At 38.3% G+C, this 21,710-nt stretch overlaps 1 protein-coding gene and 1 long non-coding RNA gene across 2 annotated transcripts in view; one reads left to right on the plus strand and one right to left on the minus strand.

The window, feature by feature from the left end:
- LOC110040393 (uncharacterized) overlaps positions 1–21,710 on the plus strand; it is a 60,149-nt gene that overhangs the window by 4,611 nt on the left and 33,828 nt on the right. Inside the window, exons 4-7 of the mRNA XM_089278618.1 lie at positions 2,487–3,157; positions 4,059–4,238; positions 8,060–8,155; positions 18,463–18,558. Of these exons, the coding sequence (XP_089134744.1) occupies positions 2,491–3,157; positions 4,059–4,238; positions 8,060–8,155; positions 18,463–18,558 (1,039 nt within the window). The 5' untranslated portion in view covers positions 2,487–2,490. The remainder of the gene's footprint in view (positions 1–2,486; positions 3,158–4,058; positions 4,239–8,059; positions 8,156–18,462; positions 18,559–21,710) is intronic.
- Positions 15,012–17,089, minus strand: LOC149098707 (uncharacterized). The gene is made up of 2 exons (XR_016203965.1): positions 16,236–17,089; positions 15,012–15,638 (listed from the first exon to the last, which is right to left on the minus strand). It is a non-coding gene; the product is annotated as an uncharacterized LOC149098707 (long non-coding RNA).

Consider the following 21,710-nt stretch of genomic DNA (forward strand, 5'->3'; position numbering starts at 1 on the left):
GGATCCAAAGTGCTGAAAAAATGTGTGACCAGTGCATTTTGCCATATAGAGTGTGTTCATGTGACGTCATCAAATTCTCAAATCCAAAACTAAAGAGCCCCTAAAAGTTTTATCCTCATCAGGCATAAGAGGTACTAAATTTATATCTGTTTACAACTTTCCAGCTCAATAGCGTCCTTCATTTGAAAACCAGCGCATTTTGAATTTTGGAGTGACATGTATAGCGGTGGGTGACATGAAACTAAGATTGCGTTTGTCGAAAAATATAGTCACACTTATCTCGTGATTTTTAGCCATTTTATGAGTTAAAGTATTAGGAAAAGTGCTTGTGTAAATGTTTTTTGGCTTGGTGCAGATAATCAGTTGTCTAGGTAGCCAAAGTAAGTTCCAGATGTTTACACTATTTTCTGGCCGCCATATTGGAGGACTAAGGAGGTCCTTCAACATGGTGGCTCCATACTAGGCTCTATAATTTTGCGCCGAACATTTTGACGAATATCTCAACTTTGGGACAACGCACACACCTTAAACTTGGAGACCTGTTCTCTTTATTTATCGTCTGTAATATCACATTTTCTTGACTTTTTTATTTTATTTTTTATTGCGTGACAATGCACACACACTATTGTGTACATGTAGTTCCAGCAAATGACCATACTCTTCCCCCACAGAAGGTTTTTTCACTTTAAGCCCCATCCCCTCAGAATTTCTTTTCCAAGGGGGTTTATGAAGACCCATACCCCATCCAGGATTTCCAAGGCTTTTTGCCCTCATCTCCGAACTTCGCAGAAGTTCCAAGTTGTTTTATAGTTACATACTGTAGAAAATTGACAGCTCACACTGTTACGATAATTTTTTTATTTCTTTTTTATGGTGGCCACATGAAATGGGATTTGTGGCATTTGAGCGAATACGAATTAGCTGGAAATGAAATATTTCTGTGGCACGAGAGCAGTGGGGAGTGGGGCTAGCCCAGTCGAATGAGCATGTGCATGAGGGAGGGGTATATAAGAGATGAATATCACATGGGATTTCATTCTAGGCCAACACCTCGGTTGTGATAACATTATTTTTACTTTATTTTTATTTAGTTTATTTTACTTGACTTACTTACCAATTTGTGACATATGTTTCATTCCCACAAAAGTCATTTGGGTTGATTACATTCACTACTTAGGGCTGTCAATCAAAAGGGAAACTTTTAGTTGTGGCAAAATTGTTAAACTGCCATTTCTCCACCAGTACATGTATTTAGTCTTTTTCAATGTATATTTTTTTTGAATTAGAGATCACACCTTGACCATTATTTTGACCCAAACATCCAAATTAATTTTGAAGAATATTGCCAATCTGTACGTATACAGTAATCTAAAAAATTACATTCAATTGTTGTTTTGTATGCAAGATTTTTGTGTACTGTTTAAGAATTAGACTGTACTGTAGGAGCCAGAGTTTTCTTTGCACAAATAATCAACTCAAATGTGTGCCTTTGACTGTCTCGCATAAAAAATGAGGGCAAATAGTTTCTAATTAGTAGACAAGTAAATGATTTAAGGTGGAAGCAAATACAGCAGGCCTGGGGTTTCATTTTCAGCAGGAGGGCAACTGGTTTAAACAGGCGGACAAATTTTTTTGACCTGAACTTCTTTATAAGAAAAACTTTCCCTAGATGGTCAAACCAGATGGGCAAAGTCATCCTCACAGCGGGTCAATTTGCCCAGTGTCCAGTCTTTGACCCCTGATTACCACAGTGAGTCTCCAATACATGTACTTTTCAGCAGTTATACTTTGACAGATCAATGCTTTTAGCTCTGTAAAACCAATTTACCGTAGGAAAAAAATAAACATTTTATTTGCCGGCTTAGGGTCGGTCCGTACATGTATGGTGAAAAACTGTGACCTCGGGCTTAAAAATGCTGCCCGAGGCCGCAGGCCAAGGGCAGCATTTTCAAGACCTCGGTCACAGTTTTTCACTATACGGACCTCCCAGCCGGCAAATGACATATATGTACTTTATGCCTACAACTTTAGATTTAAAATTTTGGTGTTTGTAAAGAAATGCAAAATAAATGCACTTATACATTAGATGGGCTTATATCCGGGTGGGAGGGGGAGGGAAGCTTATATTCAGAATAATATCTTTGTTAGCAAATAGATGAGCTTATATCCAGGGGGGAGGGCTTTAAAGTGGGATTTTACAGTATGTAGTAAACTTGCTTGCTCCAAGGGGACTATAATTTAGGAACTAATTGCACATTGGGAATTTGAAAATCAAATGAGCACACAGCAAGAGGCTGATTTGAAATTATGAACACATTGGACACCCATGTGATATCGGTCATGTGCCAGCTATATGACAAACAGGTGTGTGGAGAACCAATCACAATCAAGAATTTTGTTTCAGACACTATTTCTTTTTAAAGCAGCTTGGTTACTCCTTTTGTTTCTGAAGTCACTGATTTTCTTTGTGTTCACTTTGTTTGCAGGACTATGTCAGTGCCTGAAAATAACAGCCCTGGTGGCAGTTTAAGGGATGACGACAGTGATCCACCAACTCTCACTATTGAAGTAGAGAAGCTCAGTGATCTTCCAAAAACGTCAAAGCAATGGAGCAGTGTCCATCTCCCAGTAGACATTCTGTTGTTGACAGTCCAGGATAGTGAGTTCTTGGCATGTCATTATTACCTAAGAGATGCTTTCAGAAGTTATTCTCAAACTCTTGGATATGTGTACTTTGGAAACATGGGTGATCAGGACAAGCCATGGAAAGTTGCTCTACTGAGGTGTTCTAAAGGCTCCTCAGATCCTGGTGGTTCCCAGACAGCTGTAACCAATGCTATTACCCAATTGAGACCCAAGGTCACTTTTTGTGTTGGCTTCTGCAAAGGTCTGAATCATGAAAACACCAATCTAGGAGATGTGGTTATATCCTGTAAGCTTGCAACAGATGCCTACAGAACACCAGTAAGCAGAGATGTTGGTAACCTTGTCAGATATGCAGCTGATGGCTGGTGTCCACCCTTAGAATGCCCAGAAGCTTTCAGAGAAGTCAAAGTACACTGTGATGGTGAGATTTTGAGTTGTCCAGGTCCAGTTAGTCCTGAACAGCAGCGTAAATTATACCCAGAGGCAATTGCAGTTGAAATGGAAGGAAAAGGTGAGATTGACTTGTATTAGCCTGTTCAGCTGAAACTACAAAGGTCTATAACATTTCAGTTACAAATGCAGATTCTTATGGGCACTGGAATGGATTATTGCAATGTAATTAACTATTCTTTCTTTCATCATGATTAGATTTGTCTCAGTAGTGTTCATGTGTCCTTTGGTTGATTGCACTTCCTTCTTCAAAACCTGCTTAAAATTATTTTGTACAGTCACATACAAAGCTCTGTGATAATGGTTAGCACTTTAGTCTACCACACATGAAAAGCTTGTATGGCTTGGGTTATGATCAAGACTTACTACAATTATCTTTTTTTTTTTTTACTGTAATTATCATGGTCTTCAGCAGCTATGGATTTTGGTTCAATAATCCCTTTCACTTTTAGCCTGGGAGATAGCTAAGCTGTCTTGTGGGGTGGGGATGGGGGGTTTTGTGTGGAAGGAAAGAGGGGGAGAATTTGTGCATATATCTCATAAATTTTTCTCTCCTTCTTCCCTTTCCTTCCCCATTCCTCACCCTCTAAGAGAGCTAGCCTGCAAGCTATTTTAGTTTTTCTGGTGCATTTCAAAACCTTCAACTTTCACTGTCATCTGTAAACAAATGAATGTGCTCTCTGTTTCTGGTACCTTCATAGTCTGAAATACAGTAAAAGCTTTTATGACGGGCTGGTCAATGTGCAAATGCCCTTGCGCATTTTTAATTATAATACCAAAGGTCTTAATAAGTAAAAAGACACAACTTTTGGTATCTTAAGACTGCTTTCAGACTGCTTTCACAGTATGTCCACAAAACGCAAGTGTTTATGTGCAGAATATTTTGTTGTTTACTTACCATCTAGCTGTTTGCACACACATTACATGTACTTATACTTTCTTTGTCTGTTGTTTTCTTCTAGGAATGGTTACCGCAGCCCATGATTTGAAATCAGAATGGGTTGTTGTCAAGGGTGTGTCACGTTTTGCAGATAGCAGTGCAAATAATTTGTGGGAAACCTTTGCCAGTGTCATGGCTGCTTCTCTTGTGTCCAATATATTAAGTGATCCTTTTGTTTTTGAACAATGGCCTCACTATGGAGGTATGTATGGTAGTGTATACTAAGTTCTTTTTAACAATAATTGTTATTGTACAAGTAATTGTCTTGCAGAGATCAACCTGTGTGTAGTTTGGAGGAGGCTTTTGGCTCACAGTCACGTGATTATCAATCACCTCCGAGACCCCAGGGGTATTTAGGATTAAAAGAGATGGAGAGGTGCAAATGGAGCTACGGTTGAAAATCCAAAAAATCTTAATTGAAGCTTTCACTTAGACCCTGAGAAAAGCCTGGCGCAAGAAATACCTGCCATGAAAAAAAAATTCAACCAATCTTTCCCAGAAATGGACCTCTCGCTAGGTCAATGACATTTATGTATTTCTCTGTAGTTATCCATTCTCCAATGGTGGAAAACACGGTGTCTGGTGGAAAACAAGGGGTCTGATGGAAAACATGGAGTCTAATTGCAAAACAGGGGGGGTCTAAGTGAAAAACATGGGGTCTAAGTGAAAAACACGGGATATAATAAAAATGACAGGTCGAAATTTTGTCAGGTTAAATTGCAATGAAAATCAATTCTGCATCTCGGCGTGAAACGCGTTTCTCAAACATTCCGTGAGAAAGAAAACCATTCAAAAGCCAACGAGCCGTGCAGTGGTTTTCTTTTGCATGGGGCGTCTATTTTATTTTTCGCAGTAACTTGCGTGGATTTTTTTTAGCTTTATAAAAGCAATATTAAAATATTAAAGACTGTTTTGCTTAGTATCTTTAACCATGAAAAGCAACAGTTGCCGTATTTGCTCAATTAAAAGCTGGTTACCTTTAAGTTAGGCTCGATTTCCAGCCGTTTTTTGAGCCCGCGTTCCTTTCCCCACACCTATGTTGGGAGGAGGATAAACAACCGCACTCCCAAAATGGCTGGAAATCAAGTCAACCTATAAGTTGGACCTTAAGAAATGGCAACAAAAATTACCTTAGAATGTAAGGAATAAACAAATAAAATGTGGCTGGCCCAGCCGGGCCAAATTTGAAACAAAAGCTAAGGGGGTTTAAAGGGCTGTTAATCGAGAAAATACAGTAACCTTCTTGAAATGCCAGTTCTGAAATAAATTCTGGTGTTCTTTCAAATACAACAGAAGTCGGCGCAGTACTGTAGTTGCTTGCATTAATTTCAGCGCGAATAATCTGCACTCTCACGAATGGGGATTTAGTTTTTAGTGTCTCCTTACACATGGGCTTACAAAAAAAATGTTGTTCTAATGAAATCAAAATGTTATTGCCTTTACATCAACTATTGACTGGGACCTCATTAGCGATTTTATAAATGATCAGACTCCAGGTTTATAATTACTTCTGTGGTATTGTACATTAGGGACCGGTCATTATTTATTGCCTGGGGGGTGTGGAACAAGTGTGTGAATGCATGCGTATGGAATGTGCATGGAATGTGTGTGAGTAACGCAAATCAGTTTCATAACATGGGTGTGTAGCATTTTATCCATTAGTCGAATAAATAGACTCGTCGAGTAAAGGTCCTCTGTTGAAAACTACAGAGGAGGGGGCGGAGGATTTTGGAGGGGATAATTGGATTTTTAGGATGACAGAAAGGGGAATCAGCCATAACTGAGAGCCCAAAAGGGGATCACTAAATGTCACATACCCATACAGACTTGGTGGACAGCTATTTGGCACTCTAAAAGATAACATTGCAGTTTCCAAACACTTGGGATGGTTAGTTGCTGGTATGTGAACTGACATCAGTCACAGGGTTTTCAGTAAAATGGCGGAATTCTACCGGCTTGAAATTCGAATGTAGCCACCTGTTCTGGTCATTAAAATTTGTACACATATAACAATAAAATAAGACTCGCAGACTGAGACGTTTGAAGAAGAAGATTAGTATTTTAATTAAAAAGGTGAAACAGTGCTACTTGCTACATCTAATTTTATGATCATAAACAACTCATTTCCTGTAACACTTTGCTCCCCAAAATGCATGAAATCGCATCTTTGGCAACCTACAATTTCAAACTCTCCAGGAGACCATACCCCTGGACCCCTTACGCTGGCTTGCCCCTACGGGCGAATTGGGCCTCGCTTTAATTTATGCTGCCTGTTATGTTTATTCCACGCTTGTGAAAACTTCTATTAAGAACCCTGATCAGATATCGTGAATCGAAGACATGGATCAAGAGACTGAACCATGGCGGCTTCGTTTAAGTCAGCATCATGGTTCGAAATACTACTGTCACATGACTGTTAAAAGCACTAAATATACACGTCGAAAGGTGAATATGTGTCCAAAGACATTGGGGAATCACAAAATTTATTAATAGCTATGAGGGGAGTATTTCAATGAAATAACATTATTTTAAAGGTGGGATCAGTTAAATGTTACTGTCTTAAGCCGAAAATCCTCGGCCACCCTCCGCCCCCCGGTCCCTTAGTCGCCCTGAACGCTCAGGTCTACAGTCGAAAGTGATTATTTGTATAGAAAGGCTTTTTCATGGTTAAAGGTACTAAGCAAAAGAGTCTTTATTATTAAATTATTTCCTTTTCAAACATATAAAAAATCCACGCAAGTTACTGCAAAAAATAAAATAGATGCCCCATGCATGGCACATTGGCTCTTGAATGGTTTTCTTTCTCACAAAACATTTAATTTGCTTTTTTGATCGACAAACCCCTTTCACACTAAAATTGTGAATTGATTTTTATTGCAATGTAAAATAACAAAATTTCAACTTCTCATTTCAGTGACGAAAATTCATATTTTGGTGAAAAAATGGTTCCCCGTGTTTTCCACTTAGACCTGTGTTTACCACCAGACCCCGTGTTTTCGTCATCCCATACCCTGGGACCCCATGCCCCATACCCCAGGGACTCCAGCCCCACGTTTTCCATCTAGCCTACATTTGCAGTTTCTGCCCTCGCAGTTTTAGTACCCCCCACTAGCATGTAGAGCAGTAATGAAATAGTGGTAGTATCTGTTAGTAAGCGAATCAATTCCAATTCGCAGTCAATTTTTCGGTAAGTTGAGCTAAGACTCTCCGATATTACCTGCCCATTGATTTTAGCATGATCAAGCAATTTCACTTCTAGAACAAATTTAAAACGATTCTAAAGATCCAGAAGATGGTTTTTGGGAGGAAATCAACTCAGAAGGTATCATAGGTAATTGAGAATTCAAAGTAGTTTTCTGAATTATCTCAAAATTCTAGCTTAACCATCATATGACTGTGTTGCTTTGCACATATTTGAGATATTAACACATGTTGTTCAACTGCAACTATATACCCTTCCGATAGCCAGTTTTACGTTTGCAGTCCCGTTTATTCAGATCGCGTATTTGTATTGAGTAATCTTACATGCCGTAGAGCTCATGTCACTGGGTGACTTTGCAAGAATCAAAATGTAAATGTAAATGATAGTAGCTTATATAGTTTTGCCGCATTTTTGTTGAGGACATGCAACTTGACTCATAATATGCATAGAGAGGAGGTTGCTATCGTGACTAATGCAAAACTTCTGTTTAGGTCTCGGAAAAAATCATGACTGTCACAGCAAATTCCAAATGATTTGCTCAACTTCTGTTTTGCAGTTGAGATAGATTTCCTCATTTAACAAGACAAATGGCTTGTGTCAGCATCAAATTCGAACAGCAGGGTGGTTTGACATACTTTTGTTTCTCCTTTTTTCCTCAATTCTATTGATTGAAATTTGTTGTAAAAGAAACAGCTATTTCTTTATGGGGCATCAATATGTGGAATGAACGCACTCTCATGATTGCCCTTTCTTTGACTATCAGAAGTGGTTCACTGAAGCAGTTTTAACAGGTTAATTTAACAAGGTTTTCTCCTACATAGATACATCAACAGGGGAAGGCAGTTCACAAAGCTGTTCAAAGAGAGGGTTGTCATACTTGAGTGATCATCCAAGTGCTAAACGAAGCAGGATTGCAGGTACTATTTTTAGGGACAATAGTTCTGGCTTGAACATGTTAACTGTGAAGCATGCTGGGACTTTGTCACAGGCTTAGTAAAATGCTGTGATCTGGTTGTTGCCATGGAAATTAATACAGCATTCTGATTTGAAACTTACTTGATGGGCAGCTACCTCAAATATATCAAATACCATCTAATTTGTGAAGCAGGGAGACCCCAATCCAGGCTACTTTTTTCATTTCTCTGCCTACTTCAAAAATAAGTGACAGCCCTGAATTAAGGAGCATTTTAACATACACATAGCGTGCCCGCTAGTCCTGTCTAATTCCTATTGAGCAATCGTGAATGAAATATCTTTGTACGCACGGCCATGCGTATATCACGTGATGCGTGCAGTTTCAATTTTGCTGCAAAATTAATGTTGAGTTTTGTTTAGTGGAAGTTCCTTTTGTCTACGTTTTGGCAATGTGAAGATTATTCTGAACAATCCAAACTCTACTTCGAGCCTTTGACTTTTGCCAAGCTAAGATGTTTACTTAAACTTGAGTATTTTGACTTTGTTTGTCTACATTTTCATTGAGTAATTTTGACTTTGTTTGCCTACATTTTCATTGTATTAAATTTGAAGAAGCGAATTTTTCATTGAAAATGTTAGAAACCACGTTAAACGTTTTCTTTCAACTGTTGCTCAACTGATTGTGGCGTGTTAGGATCCTAATGACCTTTGTTTTCCTTCACCATAAATTGTAGTTTTTTTTTTTATTTATTTATTTTTATAATTACATTACATTCATTAAATTACACCTACATTGTATATTACACTACCACACACTTCTACACTACATAGTAATTTACTTAATTACTTTACATACTACTTTTACATCCACATTGTTTACTACACTACTTCACACTACTTCACACTACTTATACATAACACCCGAAACGGAAATAAATCAATAAGGTTTACAACGCTTACAACACTACATAAGTTTTCTAAAAATACAGAAAAAAGTGTCTATACAATAAATATTCAATAAAAAATATACAAATAGGTGTCTCTAATTAATAAGAGGCTTCCACTTTCCTTCGTGGATTTTAAGTCGGTTGTTCTTTATGGCTATAGATCGTTCAATGGATTCTATGTGATCTAATTTTATCATGAGATGATGCAATGATGGTAAAATATTCTTCAGACGACTGTGGTAAATAACTAGCTTTCCAGCGATGATAATATGATTTAAAAGCAACCAATGAGACCTTTTTTGCATCAATCCAAAGATTATGTCACAGTTGTTTAGAGAATTGATAGCAATGTGCAAGGATTTAACCCAAAGAACAACAGACATCCAGAATGCTACAATGAAATCACACCTACAAAAAAGATGCTCAAGAGATTCATCTGAAATTTTGCAAAAAGTGCAGAGGGGTGAATCAATCATTTTCATTTTGTATAAGGATTTGTTGGTATAAATTATTCGATTTAGTAATTTATACTGAAAAACTCTTGTTTTAGTGTCAAGCGTGACAACATGAGGAATTTGATAGATCACTTCCCAATTAAGATCACCACTATTCTCAAACAAGGTACTAAATTTATGCCGTGCTGAAGGATAGACCGGAATAATTTCTATAAGTTTCCAATACAATTTCGAGGAGGTGATTGAATCAAGAGGAAGAGTACTATCTTTTAAGTAAAGAGTGTAGCTGAGCATGATATTCCGAGAGTCAGCTGAAGTGTTAGCTGAAGTGTTGTCTTTGGAGTTGATGAGCTTTTTCCGTGTGAGAGGAATAGAATTGTAGAGACCAAACAGTAACAAATGATCATTAAAATTTAGCCTTTCTGCCTTGAAAAAGGTCCAAGGTTTAAGGCTACCAGTATTTGTTAAGATGTTAGCAAGAGATATGAGACCTTTTGAGAAGAGCATCTTGTTGAAAATAGGTTTACCACTGATGCGGAGGAATTGGTTATTCCATAATAGTTGATTTAAGGCTTGTTCACGGGACTAAATGGGTTTTATGGATAGATTGCACCAGACTTTGAAACATTCCCTATAGAAATTTGGAAGACAGCTAGGCAAGTCTGCAACACTGAATTTGCAATGCAAGAGAAACTTACCACCGTAATCTTTCAGAAAAAATGAGAATATTTGCTTCCAAGGGCTAATATAATCTTCAGTATATTTCCTAAGACACATAATTCGCTGCGTATCGATCATTGTCTGAATGTGAGGCATTCTCAATCTGCCGTTTTTATAGTCGCTTATGAGAGCAAGGCACTTAATCTTATCCTTACCTTTCCAAATGAAGCTATAAATAGTAGAATCGATTAGCTTAATAATATTTTTTGTAAGGGAAATGAGAGATGCACGAAACATAAATCTGGGTATGACAAATGTCTTCACAATTTGAATTTTCCCATATAAAGTGAGGTGTCTCCATTCCCATCTTTTCAAAGTTTTCAATAGCGATTTCAATATTTCTTCGAAATTCAGTTCCTGTCTTTTGCGCAAATCATAGGTGAAATAGACGCCTAGAATTTTCATAGGTTTGTTAATTTTCTCAATGTTGATGTGTGGGGGGTTGTAATGGTTTCTCCCAAGCCACAGGGCTTCAGTTTTCTCAGTATTCAACTTCAAACCAGAACAGATGCCAAATCTATCTAGCGTGATGGAAAGACGTTCAAAGGACTGAATACCTTGTAAAAATGTCGTCGGGTCATCGGCAAAGGCTGTTAATTTAATTTCCCTGTTTTCCACCATAATTCCTCTTATGTTTTTGTCGTGCCGAATAGAAGTTATTTTGCCTCCACTACACATCCGGACACACTAGACAGTGATTAAATTGGGTGCGTTGGCCAGCCAAGCCATCGTCCCGTTTATTCCATCTCAGCATATAATACAAGCTATGAATAAAAAGACAATTGCTAAGTGCACCAAAGCCGGACACGAAAACCCTAAAACCAGCAAGTGGAGAAAATTGGGAACCTGTGCCCCCGACCAAGGCAGTGGTGCAACCCTCGGGGTTTCAGGGTATCCTTGGTTAACATCAGTACTGTAGAATAATAAACCTAAGGCTTTATACAGCGATATAATAGCAATAAGAGAACTAAATAAACGTACAACAGTGGATTACAACTGATGATATTATTAAAAGAAAACCAAACTTAACCTAAACACGGCAAAGGCTGGCCATAGAATGTCTCACCTCGCCAACTGTCACCGATTACAAACTCAAATCCCACTATACACTGCGCACCTCAAACCCGTACCCAGCCCTCTGGTCCGTGCCGGCAAAATAGTAATTTATGCTAATTTAAGATCATCACAAATTACATGTTGTCGCCATGTTATAAAAGAATTGGTTCATGCTTTTAGCTGTGCGTATATCAAGTTATGGATGCACCTGGCCGGGAAGTTTGCAGAGCACTCAAGAAGCTAGAGTTGCTCTCGGCTATCGCCTCGAGAAACTCTTGCGTCCTTTCATGCTCTCCAAACTTCCGGTGTGCATCCATAACTCGATATACATGTTCGCACTCTAATAATAATAATAATAATAATAATAATAATAATAATAATAATAATTGTCGCGGCTAATCGCCGTCGCAAAGTACAGCAACAACGCAGCTCAACAAGGTTGAACCGAAAGCATACATTGGCGCCTCTGGCAGCCGCTATACGGTCCATGTGTGACCTTGGAGCAAGCATGAACCAATTCTTTATTGCTTTATAGTGGAGCTCCTGCATGCCAAGAGCACACGAACACAGCCCCATACCCTAGAAAATTTGGTGACCCATTGATCTGAAAAATTTTGGTTGTCACGTGACTGTCCATACGTACGTACATATGTCCGTCCATAAGCTAATACCTTGAAAACTGAGAGAGTAGCACCATTACCATAGCTAAACATCTTTGATTTTGGGCGTCCATGCTATTGTTAATTGACCGACAGGTCTCAAAAACCGCTGAGCATGCGCACTCAGTTCCTGCCTTCAAATGTTTCAAAATGGCGGACGACGAATAAGATTTCGCCACGTAATTCAGCCTTTCATCAGGCTGCTCATACATTCATTCAAACTTCCATAATCGGTTGAATTACGCCTTCGACGTTTCTAGTTTGCCTTGGCATTGTGTTTAGTGAGATCGGCGGTCATTTTCTACAGAATATTCACCCTTACCTGGTTCCCCCTTGTGTTAACGTTCGCTGCTGGTGGAAGAGAAACTGGACTCTGATTTTCTCGTTTGTTAAGATGGCCCAGTGTTTGTTAAGCTTGAGATTTGGACTACGTTATCGTTGTTTCTTCCGCAAGGAAATATCAAAAATGACTTTTTTTTCGTTTCCATGGTTTTGAGAAAACACTTCCCAAAGGCATTATATGGTTGTAAACCGAAAGGAGCAGCTCAGTGAAGCTCTTTAACGATGAATAATGGCTGGATTAATGGCAATCTGACGGCAAGACCTCGTCCGAGCGGATGCAAAAAGTGACTCTGTGAGTAGAGACAAGTTGTTTTCTCATTAGGCGTTCCTTTCGTGTTAAATACCATCAAGATTGTAATTCCCATCATTTAATCAATGCTCTATTGTAGTGTATTGCACGCCTCTCTTTGTTCATGTGAAATAAAATAGGATTTGTTTAGAATATCAAGATGGAGTTGTAGTCTTTCTTCTCAGCATCACGGTTAGCTGTCGAATTTTTCCCGCCATTTCAAGGTGCATCCACTTTGAAAAATTTAGCTTACCTAACTCAAAACAAGCAACTGGATTTCTCTTAGATCTTGTTGTACTTTTTGTGGAAATCAATAATATGCGCCACAGGACAACGGGCCCTTCGAGGCGGTAAAGAAAAAGATTACTCGATCAGATCGCTGTTAATGAAATGAATTAGGGGAGGGTATTTTTTCTGTTCTTTCGGCCAAATGAAAATTCACGGAAAAATATTAAACGAGACAACTTGTTGCTTTCCGCAAAGTTCCGCTGGTGACAGCTGATCAGGGAGGCTGACTAAAGTACCCCTAACATTACAGTGTTCGAGAGCCTGGACCACAGCGATTTAGCTTTCTTTAAACCCGAGCATTTGCAACAAACACTTAAGCTTAAGTTAATTCAAGCAGACGCACAGGAGCGAATAGTTTGCAGCAAACATTATATTTCGCCGAAATAGGTAGGTACATAAGCTTATATTCAAGCTTACTTCTCAGAATTAAAAATAATCGTACACTGTAGTAGGATGCAAGGTTGGTAGCATAAGCACTTCACTGGCTTCTGATCAGGGTATTGTAATAATAATAATAATAATTTTTGTTTTTGAAGCAATAAAGAAAAATTATCTTGCACCATACAATACCTGCGTTTACTTTACAGAGCATCCCTAAAAAGGGCTTTCCAGCATCAGTACCAAAAGTTTAACATACAGAAAATGCTTTACTAGTTGACACAACTCAACCTAAAAGACTCAACTTATTGATTTTTAATAAAAACAGAGAGCCAGATTTATAAAGTACTCCTGGGTCAATGTGTGATCCAAGTATTGCTGGAATATAAAACCCGAAAAACAATATTTAGGATTTAAAGTGAAAAAAAAAATTACTTCATGAATCTGAATGTCAGAAAAAAATGTATCATTCAATGAAAATGTCTGTAAGAAAAAATACCAATCATTATCAAATCTCGTTTCCCCACAGGTATACAGGTATAGCATCAAAATAATTACATCAGACCTTTTAAATCATTCAGCAGAATGCTAAGTTTAATGTCGCCAGATTATAACATGAAAGCATACACAATGTAGTTGAGGAGCTTGAACAAGTCAGTGCAAAGTTACTGGAGAAAACACAAAGTAACTATAACCCTATTTTGACTGGCAAGTTGTGCATCACCAGTCTCCGCCCCAACCATTCCATTCAAGTGAAAAAAAAAATTGTGATCAAACATGTAAATTTAATTTCTTATTTGAAATTGAAAACAGACAAATAAGTCAGTTTTTGCAAAATCCAAAAGAAGCTGCAGTTTGAGAATGGGATCATTATAAACCTTTCCCCCTAGAGTCAACCATCAGTCTGTAGTCAAGGCTCATTACAAATTTTAACTATAGTTGAGCATGCATCAGTGCTAATAAACAACAAAAGGGCTGAAGTGCTAACCCATGTTTAATGAAGGTATCAAGATAATATTATCCTTGACTGTACTCAACTGTTAATACCGGTAGAAATTAAAGGAGCTCAGTCACGGTATTTTGGGTTATTTTGGCCACATACAAAATTACCTTTAAATGGTAGGAAACCTGAAAATAACAGTTTAATAAGATAGAAAAACACCAAAGACAATGATAAACCATAAAGGAACAAGGATGGCTAAGGATGGAGCAGATTAACATGGATTACAAACAACGAATTTGAAAAATTGAGGCTAAATTTTTCAATATGTGCAAACCGTGACTGAGCTCCTTTAAAATGTTGTGAACATTTGTAGCAGAACCAGAATTTGGCAAACATGTTCAACAGTTTCACAGAGCACTGACCAAGCTGAAGCACTATACACAAGGGTGGTAAACACCTCTATGATCTGACTGAAATGGAAGCTTTCTGTGATCAGCATTCTGCTGGACTGTTTGGTCACTTGCAAAATACATGTATCTACAGTAGTTGAGAGACAAAATTTTTACTTTGCATTTTATCAGGGACATCTGGCATAACATCTTTTTGTGTTTGTGTGCCTGCTAGAAAAACTCTCCAATCCAGAGGGCAAATGGTTCAAATCTCAAAATGAAAGGAGCCAGTCACAGTTCACTGATGTGTACATGGTTCTTGGGTTCAGCCGCCACCCACAGCCATTACTTAACTATGAAAAGACCTTGGTCGACAGACAAGAAGACAGGAGTACAAAAACAAAATTTGTTTAATAAGGGAGGCAATAAACGTGAGATCACATGTTGCTAATAATCATCAACTGGAATTAAATTAGTTAGTCTGAGCCAGCAATTTTTTGGTATTTCCACTCTGTGCCCAACTTAGAAAACAGAAAAATTTGTTGTGGATCATAACAAAATTATTGTCCAATCAATGATCGTAGACAGAAGATGAGTCTACTTTGCATTAATACAAGGAGGTAATACCAATAAGAGTTATGATAGAAGTTTCAGTGTTACTGTATACTCCAAGAGCAGAAATGTACAGTGTTTCACCCAAAATTTGCAGAACAGAAAGTTCACGCTCTTCATCAAGGAAGACATTTTTTTGCATGCCAAGCACTATCTGGTCCACAAGTTCCGTAGCAAGTACCACTTGGCATATGTGCACTGCAGTTGTGGATGTACAAAGTCACAACAAAATGGAAGTAGTTGATTTGGGAGATGATATCACTAAGAGTCACCGCAATGTTCACATGACCATGGAGGGTGGCACAGTCCGCCCTTGGCAAGGAGCTATTGACGTTCAGCATCTCCTTGGTGTTGTATCCGTTGAAAGAGGAAATTATCACTGCCAAAACTTCCTTCAACATCTCCCTCTGCAATTCAAAGAGTTCAACTGGTCAAATGCCGAAAAAAGTTTTAAGGAATGAAAGTAATCTATGTTTGTAAAAAATGCAGTGTGCTTTAAGAATTTAGCAAGACATAGGACATGAAATGGTTTGTGCTGCTAAGGTATGGCACATAATTTTCAGAACCACCTTGAAGTTTTCACAGGGAAAAAGATTGAAATCCTTCACTCTAATTTTAGAAGGTAGCTAGTTTTGTAACTGTGTAGGAAAATCAAATTTTCAAAAGAGGAGGCTTTAGAAGCAATAAATTGCCTCAAAACTGTAACAGAATCATTCAACCTGTGGTAAATTGTTGAAATTAACTCAAGAAAAACTTCAAAAAAAATTGTCAAAATAATTATGGTTAAGAATCTCCTGGTATTTTCCATTTTCGAATTCTTAAGTAATGAAGACATTGCATGGTCAGGTGCTATGGCCACTGGTATGGAATTTTATTGGAAGGTGGAAACATCACAAACATGTATTGTGAAGTGGACATAATATAATGAACTATTATTTTTGAAAGTTGTACAATGTAAGTTATTAATGACCTTCTTAACTGTATGTATACAGAATTCTGCTTACCAATTTCTTATTCTTGACTTTTACTGTATGAGCTGAGGTGTATGCCAATGACAGCTCAGCTTGAAGAAAACAAAAACAGTGGAGATGAAGACGACGATGAACCAGAAGAAAGCTCAAATAGAGAGTCAGAGAATCGAGGGGATGACAAGTTCGATGATCGATTACAGGAAAAAGGTTGATGACATCAAAGCAAGCAAAATTTGCGGAGCGCTTCTGAATTTACATACCCTGGTCCCAGAGATTTTTCTTGATTTTTCTCCGCACGAGAGAGCTACGAGAGAGCCGCGAAGTGGTGAAAACACGAGTCGCGAAGCGGCGAGAAAGAAAAACGAGGCTTTTCTTTCTTGCCGCTTCGCGAAAAGAAAAATGAAGAAAAACCTCTGGGACCAGGGTAGAATTTAAAAGGAAACGAATCCACCAGAGATCCTTCCATTATATACAAATCCCAAACAGAAACCAATGCCAGGATGTAGCAGAATTTCGCGCCGAATTTGCTCTGCTCCTCTAAGCGCAGGCTAACATCGTCGTTGTCGGCAAACATCAACTGCAATCCATTGATTTTATGCTCATCCTCGACAACCCAGTCTTTCTTCATAAATAACCATGGACAAAAGTGCAAGTATACTGACAAACTGGCCAAGGAAAAAGCACCAACTTGTGGTGAAAAGAGCACAATCAAGCGCAGTTCACACAAACTACCGTTCAATGGCCACTCGATCGCGCTTCCAATCCTCGCAGTAAGTCAGCGGTCAACGTTCTGCGCACGCGTCCTTAAAAAAAGTCCCCAGCCAATCAGCGGTTTTTGAGACCTGTCTAATTGACCGCAGTCACGACAAGCTACATGTATCTGCTGACCAGTATCATGTGACTATATCGCGGGCTCAGGTTTAGAGCTTATCGAGGTTGTGTGTTTTTTAAAGTTGACCACTGACCAGTTACTGGTTTACTGATTGGATCGTGGGCTCAAGTCATGTTATTTCTCTGTGGGGCAAGGAAGGAGTACTTGCAAAGGCAAAATTGTGGTGCAAATTAACCCCTGGCTCGTTCTTGACTTTTCTTCTGACATATTCTTTGTACAATCGTCTCGTGGAAAGTCCCTGATATATTGCATACATAATTTCTACAATCTTGTTTAGGCTTGTTGGGTATAGTTTGTTAAAGTTTAACTGGAAAAAATAGCAAAACCACACGCTGAACAATTACATGCTCACAATCAATCATTTTTTGAGTTTCTGGTCCAAGAAAAAATAGTTCTCTTTTTCTTTTATCATCAGTTATTGCAATCAGAAGCTCTACTTTTAGGCTTGGCTAAATCTATATATTATCATATATTTAGGTGAAAACTATTGTATTGTGGCAAATGTATCGAGATTTGAAAAAAAATCTTACGACTTTGATTGTGAGGAAACCGTTATAAGTACAAATCATCCCCATAGGTACAGATTTAACTATGGAGTGGCTTTGAAAGTAACATTATTTCCTCTGGGGGTCCTGGGAGCATCCCCAATGAAATTTTGAAAATCCAGACAAGTTCACACAGGATTACTATGCACTCTGGAGGTCAGGCTTAGAGACAAAATTTCATGTCAGTTTTAGACACTTTGCGTGGCACATGTCCAATACAAAGACATGGAGGGAACGTTGCTCACCTACAGCTTGTATGACAATAAAAGCAGTAGTTTAATCTGTATTTTTTTTATTACATTTAGATCCAGTGGCACGTAGACTTTTTGGACGGCCTTTTCCTGCATTTTCAAGCCCCCAAATAGTAGCTTCTGTTTAGCTGAAACAAATGATTTGGAAACAAAATAAGATGCAATTGTTTGACATTGTGATGTATTGTGTTGCAAAAAAAACCCACGAAAAACAAAAAAACAAAAAGAGAAAAGCTACAACAAAATTATATTGTGAGTTTTCTTTTGTTGAACATCACATCAATTAGCATTTGTTGTTTAATAGGGGTAGAGCTGTCTTGTACTGAATATGTAATTAATAAAAATTATAGTTATTGTGTTTGTTTTCATTAATTATAATTTAATTAATATGAACTTGCCAGAAAAAAGAACTTTGCCATTAAAAATTATTTCCGCAACACATATATACTGTTTTTCTGTAGCTATCCATTGTCCAATGAACCCCTACAGCGATGTCGTGTTATTTCTTTTTCTACTGTTGTGTATCATTGTTACCAGCACAGTTAAATTTTGACAAATGTGTTTTCTTGCAGACATATCAGCTGGGGAGGAGAGTTCAAATAGTCATTCAAAGAGAGAGTCGCAATGTTCAAGTGATCATCCAGATGCTAAACAAACCAGGCTTGCAGGTATTGTTGTTAGTGACAATTCTAGTTGTATGGCATGCGGAAGCCCACTGTCATGCTGTGATGCTGTTCTTCGTGAAGGAATGTAAGGTTACTCCAAACCTTTGTGGGGCTTCACATACTTATGCCAATTTTTTTTTTTTTTTTCAACCAAATTAAAGTTCATTATTTGAGGTAACATTTTCCAAAAACTTGAAAATAAAATTGGAAAAAAGAAATTTTTTAATAAAAGTTATAAACCGTCAAGGTGTCATAATCCCCAAAAGGTATAGACTCCTCAGTGACCTTTTAGTGGGCATTAATAAGTAAGATATTGAAGCTCTCAGTTTTGGTAGTGTTCAGGAGATGGTACATAAAAATTTAATATGATATTTCATGGTGGTGCAAAACAGTATTTTACGAATGAGCCCAAAGTGTGAGTAAAATATTGTTTTTAACGGGTGAAATTAAAATTCATATCTTCAAGACACCATGTGTCATCTCTGGAAGATTTCCTTGTTTCCCTAATGGGACTGTAGTTGTGAGGTACAGTAAACAACGTTCGGTAGCACTCGATTTCAGTGGTAATATGCTGTGTTAAGAGCGATGTTTTAAGCGCACTTCTTGTCGGAGAACGGTGAAAAAGCTGTTGCTTCTTGTGGCAAGGAACGAAACTTGATCGCATGACTGAATCAGGCAAATGTGATATCTGATATCCTGATTCATGCTCAGCCCTTCCCCTATTCAGTGTGCGAGACCTTCATTTCTTGCCTCTTTAACAAGCTCAGCCGGCAAGAAAAACATTACTCAGGTCGCGGATGATGTTTCATATAAATTTTACGACTGGTGTATTTTCCTGTTAAACGCCCGTGTCTATAAAGTTTAAAAAAAAAATCCAAATTACAGTCTCAAATAACGATTTCACACCCAAAAAAGAATCATAACAGGTCTCAGTGAGTTCAAAAAAATTGAGAATTAATCCTTGTTATCAAGAAAAATTGATATCGTAGAGAGAGGCATTGTTAAGTGAAACATGTGCTCAGCAGTTCAAAGGGAAAACAAAAATTGAGAGTGGTGACAATCAGCTTGTAAAACCAATGATCCTCAAAGCTTTGTGTATTTTTCTGTTCCCAATGTTAAGATTGATATTTCTGGCCAGTTGGTTTAAACGAAGTTTAACTTGCTCTTACAGGCACTGCTATATCATCACACTGTAGTAAAATGGAAGTGTGGAAAACTGCAAAATCCTTATATAAAATCGTGTATCACAGACGAGGGTTTTATGTATTTGTAGCACTTAGAGAATCAGAGTTTCTTTGGACATCCTGTATTATCCCCACAGTTTCAACTGGTGTAAAAAATGTAGTACTGTATTTGTAAAGTTTTTTGTTAGATCTCAAGAGCAAGATTGTTGTTGTAAATGACAGTTATTTCTTTATGGGCACCAATTATTTAATGGATGCACTTCCATGATTATTATTAGCCCTTGGTGATCGGGTGTTAAGTTTTTAAGTGGTCAATTTGACCAAGTTTTCTTCACATGTCTGTAGACACAGTAACAGGCGAAGACAGTTCACAGGGTGACCATCCAGATGTTGAACGAAGCGGGATTGCAGGGACTATTTTAGGGACAATATTTCTGGATTGAGCATGTTAACTGTGAAGCATGCTGGGACTTTGTCACAGGTTCAGTAAAATGCTGTGTTGTTTTTGGTCAAGAAAGTTAATTACGGTGTTCTGATTAAAAAACTTACTTGATGGCCAGCTACCTCAAACATATCAAATACAACTCATAAAGATCTGAGCTGTCTGTGGTTATAGCTGTTTGTTGATTGTGAACGTGCAAAAAAAAAATACCTTTTTTTATCCACAGTGCAAAACAACTTGAATTAGGTAATAAAACAGATGATATAAAAATGAAAACGTGAGGTGAAACTCTAGAGTCAGTGTAGCCTTCTACACAGATAATTGTCTCGTCACGTATTGCTCTCCATTAGAGGAAAGGTTGTGTGACAAGCCCAAAGAGGGTCTGGTCGCCGAGGCTAGAGTCCGTGTGATGTCAGTATTTTTTTGGTGTTAAGTTTTTATTATTCAACACAACATTACATTCTGTGATGTCAGTATTTTCGTTGATGTGGTGATACACGAGATGAATGAACTACCTGAACTTCTAAATCCCTTTAATTGCAAGTCCATTAATTGTTTCTATTTTGCAAAATGTCCCCCTTTGACTTTAAGGAATGCCAAAGACAGCTACATGTTATTAGATTTATAATTGTACAAGTGAGGTTAAAATCATCACATGGGACTCGAACTCGGCCGTTCGTTAGATTGACAAGATCTTCACATAGTCATCATGGGTGAAAAATGTCAGAAAATCTACTGGAGTCCAAGAGAGCATTTAAGAAAACTACACCAGCATATTCAGGGGCGATAAACATTGCAACTAGACAAGAATCGAGGAAAAGGTTGTTGTTATTCATCGTGGTAGATGCAATAATAAAGTGTATTATCGTTTGTCTCACGATGTAGTCACTTGAGATGTAGATCGCGACGTTTCGACTGCTTACTGCTAGTCTTCTTCAGGCGATAAGGTCGACTGATTGCACGGTATCATTTATATCACAAAGGTCGGCTGTGATTGGTGCATTTCGATCCTCCTATTGTTCCATTGTTCTGGCGAGTAGCTGTTCCCTCAGTGGTCCGCTGTTGTACCGTTCTCCTGTTGTTGTGTTTCTTGATCGTGGGTATCCATGCTTCAGGAATTTCAATTCCACTGTCCCTGTTGATGTTGTTAGGGTGAAGTCTTATGTGAATAGCTTCCTTGACCCTACGTGTGTACCAGTGAGGATCTCGATCAATAAACTTGACCTCATTCCAGATAGGATAGTGGCCGGTCTCGTGGGTGTGTTCAGAAACGGCGGAGGTCTGGGTACGGGCGAGTCGTATATCCCTGTCATGTTCTTTGATCCTCTCCTGCATAGATCTCCCTGTTTCTCCGATGTAGACTTTGCCGCACTCACAGGGAATCCTGTAGACAACACCATCTTGTTTAGCCGGGTTGACGGTGTCCTTTGGTCGCATCAAGTGTGACCGAAGTGTCGTGTCGGACTTAAAGACGGTGCGAATGCCTTGTTGTTCTAGGCAGCGGCGGAGAGACTCCGCCTGAAGAAGAC

The sequence above is a fragment of the Orbicella faveolata genome, unplaced genomic scaffold (assembly GCF_042242905.1).
Source record: "Orbicella faveolata isolate gen_17 unplaced genomic scaffold, um_ofav_v1 contig_46, whole genome shotgun sequence".
Lineage (NCBI taxonomy): Eukaryota > Metazoa > Cnidaria > Anthozoa > Scleractinia > Merulinidae > Orbicella > Orbicella faveolata.